This window comes from Danio rerio, chromosome 22 (assembly GCF_052040795.2).
Source record: "Danio rerio strain M-AB ecotype USA chromosome 22, GRCz13ab, whole genome shotgun sequence".
Lineage (NCBI taxonomy): Eukaryota > Metazoa > Chordata > Actinopteri > Cypriniformes > Danionidae > Danio > Danio rerio.
Window position 1 is genome coordinate 10,571,332 of NC_141042.1, and position 11,898 is coordinate 10,583,229.

At 37.2% G+C, this 11,898-nt stretch overlaps 1 protein-coding gene across 1 annotated transcript; it reads right to left on the reverse strand.

The window, feature by feature from the left end:
- Window positions 1–1,480: 1,480 nt before the first annotated feature.
- Window positions 1,481–11,353, reverse strand: LOC147838443 (uncharacterized). Its single transcript, XM_087303921.1, has 2 exons — window positions 10,555–11,353; window positions 1,481–5,388 (listed from the first exon to the last, which is right to left on the reverse strand). The coding sequence occupies exons 1-2, from the start codon at window positions 10,772–10,774 to the stop codon at window positions 3,074–3,076; spliced, it is 2,535 nt and encodes an 844-aa protein (XP_087160047.1). The 5' UTR covers window positions 10,775–11,353; the 3' UTR covers window positions 1,481–3,073.
- Between the last annotated feature and the right edge of the window lie 545 nt (window positions 11,354–11,898).

Consider the following 11,898-nt stretch of genomic DNA (forward strand, 5'->3'; position numbering starts at 1 on the left):
AAGCCAGAGGAGGATGGAGGGGTGAAGAAATTATATATTTATATCCTGTTACTCAAACCTTCTCCAAAAATGTTTTCCATTACTATTTCCCTATTCTGGCTTTTTGGCAAATTTAATGTGACTTTAATTACCTCTTCTCTCTTCATAAAAAAGTATATATATATATATATATATATATATATATATATATATATATATATATATATATATATATATATATATACATATATATATATATATATATATATATATATATAATGTCTAAGTATACGAGCCTATATCAGATTATAGATATCAACAATACAACAATATAAGCATTGTTAATAATTAAAAACCAAACCATCTTTATTTCTATTGCGCTTTTAGACTGTCAAAGAAGATTATTATGGATAATGTTCTAGTAAAATGAAAAGGCTCCATTCCAGTTTTCAAGTTTAGTTCAGATCATTGCAATATAAATTCATTCATTAATTTTCTTGTCGGCTTAGTCCCTTTATTAAACTGGGGTCGCCACAGCGGAATGAACCGTCAACTTATCCAGCAAGTTTTTACCCAATGGATGCCCTTCCAGCCGCAACCCATTTCTGGGAAACATCCACACACATCCACCTGCTACGGACAATTTAGCCTACCCAATTCACCTGTACCGCATGTCTTTGGACTGTGGGGGAAAACCGGAGCACCCGGAGGAAACCCACGCGAAGGCAGGGAGAACATGCAAACTCCACACTGAAACGCCAACTGAGCTAAGGTTCGAACCAGCATCCCAGTGACCTTCTTGCTGTGAGGCATCAGCACTACCTTGCCTTGCAATATAAATGTCACTGCTTAAAGTAAAAACACTGAAGAGCATGTCCAATGAGGAGCAACTCCCAAATAATTCCAAACCAAGCAAGCCATGGCTAGTGGTGAGGAAATAAAGGAAAGAAAGAAGAGAAACAACCAAACATGCAGGGTATTGTTTTTCATAAAACAACATTTTAGTTATATTATTGTAGCGAACTTGACTTAGTGTACATGTAGTTAAAAGGTTGAGCATTACTTTATTTTCAAGCCGATTAAATTATTGGTAGGGACATTTCAATATCTGTTGGATATTGGTGGGGACATGTCCCTTCCATTCATGCCAATTCTACATCCTTGATTTGATGACTAGTCTAGTTTTGGTGTATTCTTAGACGTCTACACTCAAAAAACTGATTTGTTGGACTTACATAAATAAAAGAGTTTCAAGTGGTTCCACGCAAGTCTGTTAAGTAGTTTCTACAAGCAACAATATAGTTGGATGAACTAAAGAAATTTAAGTAAAGTTGTCAAAATATTTCTTAGTAGATACAATACATTCAGATGTGTCACTACTGCATTTTAGTTACATGTACAGTATATTTTACTTAGTAATGTTACTGTATGTTTGATTTATGAACACTCTTTTATTAACTTTTAAGTTTTGCTCTATAAGTGTAAAATTTAATCAAACAAATTTTTTGAAACAAGATGAATTTATTTTCTATGCAAGGTTTTGCAATATACAACTGCTGAACACATAAAAGAATTTCAATTTCACAGGTAAAAAAAACATTAAAAAAATGAACAGTAAACATTCTTTCGGGGTCTTTTATAGTGCAACTGACTTTAAGAATTGTTAATAATCTAAAATAGCAGTTTATTTCAAAAGAAAAAAAAGTAAAAACAACATTTTGGTCAATAGTGAATATTTTTACAATGTGCAACTTCCTTCAAATATTACAATACAAATTTTACTTCAAACAATATTTTATATTTTAAAATGATTAAGCTATTGCCAAAAACATTACAACTAGCCTATATTTTTCAAAACATTTACAAAAAAAGAGTTTGTTTCAAAAAGACCAAAAAAAAAACTTAAGAATGTTTATATTGGACCAAAATGTTGTAATTTTACTATGTGCAACTGCTTTCAAATATTGTAATCAATTTTACATTAATAAAATAAAAGGAAAGTTTAAGACAGGCAGCATGTCACAAAATGCTCGTGCTAAATTTTTGATATCCCAAATCATTTGAGCCATTGGTAAATAAAAGATTGAAACTGACCTCTATCCTTTGTAAATACCCACAAATAACTTCTGTTAAAGCTGCAGAACTCCCTTTAAAATGTTGGTGCCATCAACAAAGACAAAATTAAAACTGGCACCTAATTTTGAAACCAGAAACAAATTAAATGCCACAAAGAAAACAACAAAGCATCTTCATTTCGGGTTTTTTAATATTATTTGCCTGGAATAATGTACTAATTCAACCAACAAGTTTGTTCTAGAGCATTTTATGTGACAGTTTTTGTGCGTCAAGTCCCAGCAAAACTTTCTGGAAAAACTTAAAAGTGTACTTCAGATCTGAAGGACAACTGAGATTAAAACTGTACATGACTCCCAAAAGAAGAGTACAAACAATGTTAAATTGGCCAGTCAAACCCTTATTACATAAAGCTTACAGTATAAAATTTCTGCAGAAATACTTTAAGTGAAGTTTTACAAACAAAGTTCGAGAGGAGCATGTGATATGATTGAGCACGACTGGCTTCTCCTCTGTAATCAGTAATAATCCAATCAGAGTGATCCAAGCTTACTTTAAATGGATCGTTTTCTTCCTACTGCTATCGTCGTTGTGGACGAATCCCCCCTTCCACCCCATCTCCTCCTTTTCTAAGGGGGGCTCTTGAGACCTAACTGATCTTGGATCCCCTTATATTATACCTGCCAAAACTTCTGTTTTTCCCGGGAGTCTCCCGTATTTCAGACCCATCTTCCATATTTTTCTGTCTTTCGAAAAACTACCGGAATTCCACCCAAACCCCCCGCTCTTCAACTTTTTGGTACGACTCCCATGCGCACCAAACCCAACACGCAACTATCCCCATACCCGCTCCCCGCTTTTCAATTCACGCACCGCTACCTCCATTGCCCCCCATTAGCTTTATGTAATGTGAACAAGCGTGGGTGTAGTAAAACTAACAATAGAGAAAGTTCAAATTTTTGTGTATTAGATTTTCACTGACAGCCCAAATTTAGCCACGTTTTAGCCAAGACGACAATGTTTAGACGCTCTGCTCTTTCTCTTTATTGTGAATCCTGTTTTCATGATTCTTCAGACTACTTTTTTGACTGAATCTTTTATCACAGTGTGAACACTCGTACGCTTTTCCCACAGTGTGAACCTTCTGATGCTTCCTCAGTTCGGACACACTGAAAAACGACATCTCACAATCAAAGCACATATAATTCTTCACACCGCTGTGCCTCCTCTGGTGTACTTTTAAAGCGTACGTCAGGCGAAACCTCTTGTCACACAAAGAGCACGCGTAAGGCTTCTCCTTCGTGTGAACTCTCAGGTGGGTCGTCAGGTGTGATGATGAAACATAGGATTTTCCACAGTGATGACAGTGAAACGGTCTTTCTCCGGAATGAACGCGCAAATGCAATCTGAGACTAACGGCCTGTCTGAAACTCCTCCCGCACTGATCACACGAGTGCGTCTTCTCGCCGGTGTGGATTTTCATGTGGTCTTGAAGGAATTGTTTCAAGCGAAAACTCTTCCCGCACTGATCGCACGCGTGCGGCTTCTCACCAGTGTGGATTTTCATGTGGTCTTGAAGGGTTTGTTTGACGCGAAAACTCCTCCCGCACTGATCGCACGTGTGCGGCTTCTCTCCTGTGTGGACCATCCTGTGCTCCTTAAGGACTGATTGTGCTGCGAATGTCTTCTTGCAAAAATCACAAGTGAATGGCTTCTCTACGGTGTGGATTGCCGTGTGACATTCCAGTCCCGACGTCATTGCTAAAGTCATCCCGCACTGATGATTAATAAGGGAAAGCTTTAGTAAAAACTTCTTCCCGCACTGGTCACACGTGTGCAGATTCTCTCCAGTGTGTGTTTTGATGTGACAGAGAAGGTTTTTTTTTAGTGTGAAACTCTTCTCACACTGAATACATGCATACAGTTTCTCTCTTGTGTGGATGTTCATGTGTTGACTCAATTGAGATTTATATACAAATCTCTTCTCGCAGTGATCACATGCGTGCGGCTTCTCTCCGGTGTGCCTTTTCATGTGCACATGAAGGGCTCCTTTTTGTCTAAAACTCCTCCCACACTGAACGCACGCGTACGGCTTCTCTCCAGTGTGGATATTCATGTGTGCGATAAGACTTTGTTTGTACGGAAAACTCTTCCCACACTGACCGCATGCGTGCGGCTTCTCTCCAGTGTGGATTATATTGTGTGCTTTAAGGGTTTGTTTGCTGATAAAACTCTTCCCGCACTGATCACAAGTGTACGGTTTCTCACCTGTATGGATATTCATATGTTTGTCGAGTTTTCGTTTTGCATCAAACCTCCTGTCGCACTGATCACATGAGAATGGTTTCTCTCCTGTATGGATATTCATGTGTTTCTTGAGGTTTTGTTTTCCATAAAACTTCTTCCCGCACTGATCACATGTGAACGGTTTCTCTCCTGTATGGATATTCATATGTTCCCTGAATCGACATTTTTGTGCAAAACTCTTCCCGCACTGATCACATGTGTGCAGTTTCTTTTCAGCGTAGATTTTAGTACGACATTTACGAGGTTGTTTTTGTGCAAAGCTCACCCCACACTGATCTCCATAGTGGATTTTCATGTGACGACCAAGGTTTTGCCTAAAACTCTTCCCGCACTGATCACACGTGTACGGCTTCTCTCCGGTGTGGATTCTCATGTGTCTATCATACGTTCCTTTGTGTGTGAAACTCTTCCCGCACTGATCACATACATGCGTTTTCGCTCCGGTGTGGATTTCCATGTGTCTCTTAAACGATAATTTATTTATGAAACTCTTCCCGCACTGATCACACGTGTGCAGGTTCTCTCCGGTGTGGACGTTCCTGTGTTCATCAAGGGATACTTTGTTTCTAAAATGCTTCCCGCATTGATCGCATTCATGCGGTTTCTCTCCTGTGTGGGTCTTCATGTGGTTACGTAAATTACGTTTTTCTCTAAAACTCTTCCCGCACTGATCACACGTGTGCGGTTTCTCTCCAGTGTGGATCGTCTTGTGTCTTATAAGCGTATCTTTTGTTGTGAAACTCTTCCCGCATTGCTCACAAGTGTGCGGCTTCTCTCCAGGGAGGGTTTGACTCTTTTGTGAGAAACTCTTTCCACACTCATTCCCTCGACCACGAACTCTTCTGTGTTGCTTAAAACTTGGTTTGAATGAGAATCTCTTTCCAGTCTGAGACTTGTGACTTGTGACAGGCTTGGCTCTTCTTGTTAATATAGCATTACTTTCAGCTTGTGGGGAAGATTTTCCTCCATCTTTGATGGGATGATTTTCCTCAGCTTCTGTCTGTTTGTCATTGTTCTCTTCCATCAGCTCTGAAAAGGAGGAAAAAAACATTTGATTTTAATCCATCAGTTTTTCTAAAACCCAAGTTTACCAGACAGATTTTCTAAATCAGTGTTTCTCAACCATGTTCCTGGAGGACCAGTAGTGGCACAAGCTTAACTGGCGCTCTAGGCAAGCATTGGCCATGCCACTCTCCATGTTGGCCTGGGCGATTGCCCACATTGCCTATGACTAAATTTGCCACTGTGGAGGACCACCAACACTGCATGTTTTGGATGTCTCCTTTGTCTCAGACTGCGGTCACACTGCACTTTTCTCCCCATTGACTTCCATTCATCGGCACGTTAATGCATCAGACCGGAAACGCAAGCTTGTGCAGGAAGTTTCGCAGTTCGATGCGGTGCAAAGTTTAATCTTGGTGAACTCTGACCTGCGAAATCACATCATTTGACTGCGAGAGACCAATCGAGGATGAAAAGCATGACCTCTCTGGACAGAAATTAAAAACATGGACCAATCGCTCGCTTTTGAAAAAGTCTAATCATCTTGTTTGATCCCGCCCCTTTTTACAGTGCCATATGACAGAATTTTGCAAGCTCAAACTCTAGTGTGACCGCAGCTTCACCCATTTCAGGTCTTTCAGTCTCTACTAATGAGCTGATGATCTGATTCAGGTTTGTTTGGTTAAGGCGACATAGAAAATGTGCAGAGCTAGTGCTCCCCCAGGAATGTGGTTGAGAAACACTGTTCTAAACTGATGTTTTAAAGTAGTGCTAAACTAAATGTTTTAAGCTAGAGCTGGGCATTTTATTGCAATCTCATACACATATTTCAACAATTAAGTGAAGTTTATTTATAAGCTAATTTCGAGAGGATCACATCCATACAAAATTGCCACGCTTAAGATCTGATTTCCTTAAAAACCAGTGATCTTCACTGCCTGGCTGAGAAACGATATAAAGTAGGCATCAGACAAAACAAGAAGCACTGCATTAAATAATTTTTTTTCATGCCATGTTTTTAAAATATGGAAATTAATTTTATCACAATATTTTTAATGGAATTTCTGCGCTAGCCAACAAGCAAATATTTAATTATATTTAACTGATTATATTTGAATTACAACATGTTGCTCTGCTGTAAAAGGACCCTTTTGAAATTGATAACAGCCACATGAATAACACTTTAAACAACTGATGCTTTAACAACAGTTTTTCTCTTATAAACCATTACAAAGATCTAAATATTATTCAAAATGCATTTACATACAATAAAACAATTACTTGCATTAATTAATGTGTTAATGCATGTTAACTTGCCCAGCCCTATTTTAGGTTCAGAAAGCACAAATGACAGATAATACATCAGCGACATTTTTAAAATCCCGTTACAGTTTACTGAAACTTTCCATAAATGATCTTACTACTTAAAAGTAAATCCCCAACGTCTTTCTACATAACCTGTGGTTGGTTAACTGTTCCAATCTATTAGCCCAACGATGATATCTGATAAATGGTCGAAGAATAAATCCATTTTCTTTCACTTCTGAAAGCAATTATCTCATTTATTAAAATTTATTTAAATTTTTGTTTCCAGCTCTGAATTTAATCTGATTTCAAATTTAAGTGACCGTCAAATTTACATTGTATTCAAAATTATTAATGGATCACATTTGTTGTTCATATGAATCAATTTAGAGTTTTGATTTATATCTGATCTCATGCTTTTCAGTTATACGCTCAGGAGTTTTCATAATCTACAGGGCCCAGTTTTTCAAACGCTTTAACCTGGATCAAATTGGTCCAGATTTGAAAATCCCATGTTTTGCTATATGATCTATCTTACGTTTATGGTGTTTTAAAGGAACATTGGGTTGGATCACTGTGATACAAATACCACATTTTAGTATTACCAAATCCTGTTTAGCAGAGCATTAAATGGAACCAACAGTGTAGCCTACTGGCTTAGCAAAGAAAAAAGGTAGGCCAAAAAAAAAAAAAAATACCAGTGGCCACAAACAGCCAATAGCCCCTTTCACACATACAGACCTTTCCAGAAAATTACCGGCAATTTTCCGGAAAGGTTGTATGTGTGAACAGGTCCTTTTTGAAAACACCGGTAAATTCGTTCTGGCTATTTTCCGGAAAGAGAAGTTGTAACATTACCGGCAATTTGCCGGAATGCTGCGCTGTGTGAATGCAGAAGGAAGATTGCTGGAATAAGCGCGAAAGTTGTTCACAATATTGATCATCCACAGAGTGTGTAATTTAGTCAAATGTTTACAAATACAAGCGCAGCCATTTAAAGCTCATTTGTGGTGAATGATGTCAGAATTTACTGGTATTTTGGAATGGATGTGTGGATGCTCTTTTCCGGAAAATTTCCGTAACGTCCTCGCCTGTGTGAACAGCAGTTTTTTTAATTTACCAGTAAAGTCGTTCCGGAAATTTTCCTGATATTTACCGGTATCACTGTGTGAAAGGGGCTATTGTTTGCTTTAATAGTAAGAAACAGAAACTCTATAATCAACAAACATTTTGCATGTTTTAGGTTTTTCTAATACAATACTGCTTTGATATTGTTTTGTTGTTGCTATTCCATTAGAAGTGACATGCTTCATATACTGTAGGCTTCAAATATGAAGGAATTTATATATCATCAGTGACCATTAATTTTGTGACCATTCACTGACCATTCAAACTGAATCTACCCTTCTGATTGGATCATGATAATCCTGTTTGTTAGATCACATAGATCCCAATCTGAGTTCAAAGTTTTGAAGAACACAAAAGGCAGGTTTAGTCCAAATCAAATGAAAGATTGGATTACATGGTCTAATCTTAACTCAAAACCCTACTTTTGAAAAACTCATTTCAAAGATTTGATCCAATCTGTGATCCAAAATCCCACTGGATTATTTTTGAAAAACTGCGTCTAGAATATAATGATTTCAAGAGAATCCAGAATGAATCAAATATTAACACTTTATTTTCCAAGTAAAAGTGTATCATGCCAATTACAGAATCAATCAATAAAAACCCAATTCAGAAATATACAACGTCAAAAACTCACAGATAAATCTAACACTATGTAAGAGTATACAGATTGATAGTCAAGTCCAAATTATACATTGGTCTGGATACAGACTCGTGCCCTGAGACATTTTTTCTAAAAGTCATGTCTCGTCTTCAGTTTCGTGCTTAAGTGAACCGCACTCTGGCACACCTCTTCCAACTGGGCCAAGTAAACTGCCCCTGAGCCCGATTCAGAGCACTCACACTTCTCAAATGATTCCGGAAATGGGCCTGGGCATGGTTCAGATAGCAGTGCGAGTACGTCCTAAATACCTTAGATCATCAATGAATGATTTTTTTTGTTAGGTTAACCAGTGATTTAAGGAGCTACTCATCTGTGTGGGATTAAATCAAAGATTAATCAAAGAGAGGGAACAAAAACTTGTTACCAATCACATCTTATTTAAATAAGGCACCTAGACTGCAGCTTCACACAGGAAGTTTGGCCAGAGAAATAATGGTAGCTTTGACACAATCTGCATTGTAAAAGTGCTAATTGAATTGATCAATACCAGAGGGGAAGATAAGGTCAGGAATGTCTCAGGCTATTCTGAGCACATTCTCACCTTTTTCAGATTTCAGAGGTTTTATTGTCTTATTGCAGGGCACTGCATGGGCATTTTATTGCAATACACATATTTCAACAATGAATTCAAAATTAGTGTGTTGCCCACTTTCATTTTAAACAGTCTGAATGCACAAAAGTGCAATAACACTAAACAACTGAGGTGTTTTTACAGCAGTTACAACAGTTTTTCTCTTATGAGCCATTAAAAAGTGCTTAGTATTAATAAAAATGATGATAACACGCAATAAAATAATTGTCTGCATTATTTAATTAATGTGATAATGCAGGTAAAACATGTTAACATGCCACCTTTGTGAAGTTAAAGTTGGCCCCCCACCCAAAAATATTTTGCTGCAATATTTGTTTGTGCTGTTTTGGTTTTTGAGATATTGAAATAATATTTATAGATTATTCAGCGGTCACACAGCATCACCACATGCTTCAAATTCCCCCCTAAATACTCACGTTCGTTTGTGCCAGTGAAAGTTACGTTTGTGCTGTTTGTGTGTGCTATTAAAATATTTTACATTAAATTATGGGCGTTTTTTGCTATTTGGGAAATTTTTAGTTATTTCTGCTGAGAATTTTGTAAAAAAAAAATCTGTGGAATTATTTTGGGATTATCGTAACTAAAAACTTATGAAATGGAAAAAAGTAGCCTTTTAACTCTTATTTATTGTTTACAATGCAAACCCATCAAGATCCACTTTTTTGATAAACAAGGCAAGCCTATCACATAATAAATCAACTAAAAGACAGAACATATTACTTTACAAACTGTATTGTAATTAAATCAAATGAACACGTTTTATAAGTCAATAATATTGCTGATGTTAATTTAAAAACTAAATAAATATAAATTTGCACAAGTAAAAAAATAGACTCAATGATGGGCTAAAAATTTGCGGATTCCATGTGAGCCTAGCGACGACGTCACCAGCCCCCCAACATGCTCCAAATTTAATGACCTACAAATATTAAGATCTCAAAAACCTAAACAGCACAAATGAATATTTTCACAGCACAAACTAATGAGACTATTTAGTTTTGTGTTGGGTTGGGGTCCAAATTCACAGAGGTTAACAAGCCCTATTGTAAACATAAGTTCAGAAAGTAAGCACAAGTATAACTACAGATAAGAGATGTCTTAGATATTTTTTAAATGTTACATTTTACTGAAACTGTTTATAAATGGTTTTCACACATGTAGTTAGTTAACTGCATTCAGCAAGACTGTTACCAGTTATTACCAAACTCTAATTTCAATTAATGTCCACAATTTAAGAGAAAAGAAAAGCTTTTCAGTAACTATACACCAGGTTTTGTTTAGTCTGATACCCTGCTTGCTAGAAAATGGCAAAGTCAAATTTAGTCCTATTTTAAAAAGTTCTGAAGTTAGGTAAACCTATAAATCACACATTAAATTAAAGCAAATAAAACAGCTCAAGTTGATTTAATGCTGAAAATCACCTTTGACTACACCTACAAAAACAGCTGTAAGTCTTATGGCGTTGATATTCAATATTGTTCTTTAAGAAAGAATAATCACTGACCCCTTTGTTCTTCAGCATCTTCCTGCTCCATTCTGCAATGTTGTGGATCGCTCATGTTCTCGCTGTTCCTTTTGACTCCTTCACTTGAAGACTGATGGGGATTATACAGCAGGTATTGGTGAATTGCTGTGGGAGGACTTTCACTGAAGATTAAGTGTTGTGGGAGGAGCTTCACTGCTGTGGGAGGAGCTTCACTGAGGCAGAAAGAGCAGATCTTCATATACAAGTAAAACAGAAGTCATGTACTAAACTGATGGTTTTGTTATTTATCAAATTTCTCATTATGTTGTTTATATGAAGAAGTAAACTTAAAATTGTTTTAATAATATAGTTTAACCACAAAAGAGTTTGAGATCAGGATTTCCACTCTCTTTAAGAAATCGTTTTCCAGGATAATTCTGGGACATTTCCATAAGCTTTTTCTGGTATTTTGTAAAAGGAGTCGGTCAAAAATGAGGATCATATTGCCATTGCGCAATAGAGGTCTGTCATCACATCTAGTCTTACAAATAGTAAGTTGTTGTAAACTTCAAAATTCAGGAAAAAATCCAGGATAAAGGATTTTTTCCAGGACAATTGGGTCATTTTTAATCAATAATTTCCATCACCAGAAAACAAACATCCAAATCAGTGTTTCCCAAACATTGTTCCTAAAGGCACATAAACAGTATTTCCAACCTCTCCGTAATCAAACACACCTTAATCAACTCAGCAAAACTAGGAAGAGACTCCAAAACCTGAAGTTAATGGGTCAGATAAGGGAGACATCCTAAATTTGTACTGTTGTGCCTCCATGAACAGGGTTGGGAAATACTGCTCTAAATTTATCTGTTTTCCAGGACAAGTGGGAACCCTGAACATTCAGAAAGTGTACTCCACCCGACGAGCTGATGATCTGACAACAGAATCGCCCTGAGCCATTTACACTTTCCTTAAAGAGCCAGACAGATTATCCCACAAGTGTTGACACTCAGAATAACAATGGGCATTTGCATTGAGGTTGATCAGTGGATCTGGAGAGCCTGTGGGAAACAGGAGGTCATTTAAATGAACAACCCTAAAAGAAGACACCCCCCCTGCAGTGGCTTTCACAAATCTCTGTTGTTGTTATCCTTATTAACCTACATCTGAGGTGATGAGTACGCAACACAAGTCACGCTGAAATATTTCAAATGATACCAGACATCACTTGCAGTGACACAGAACTTAGTAATCAGTAATGATCTTTCTGAGTGATCTTGGTGGAGAGGAGAATGTTTGAAGGGAAGAAAGCGGGGGAGAAAGAACAAAGGTGAACGAGGTTATGTTCGTTTACTGTGGTTGTGTTGTCCTTTGCGATGAGAT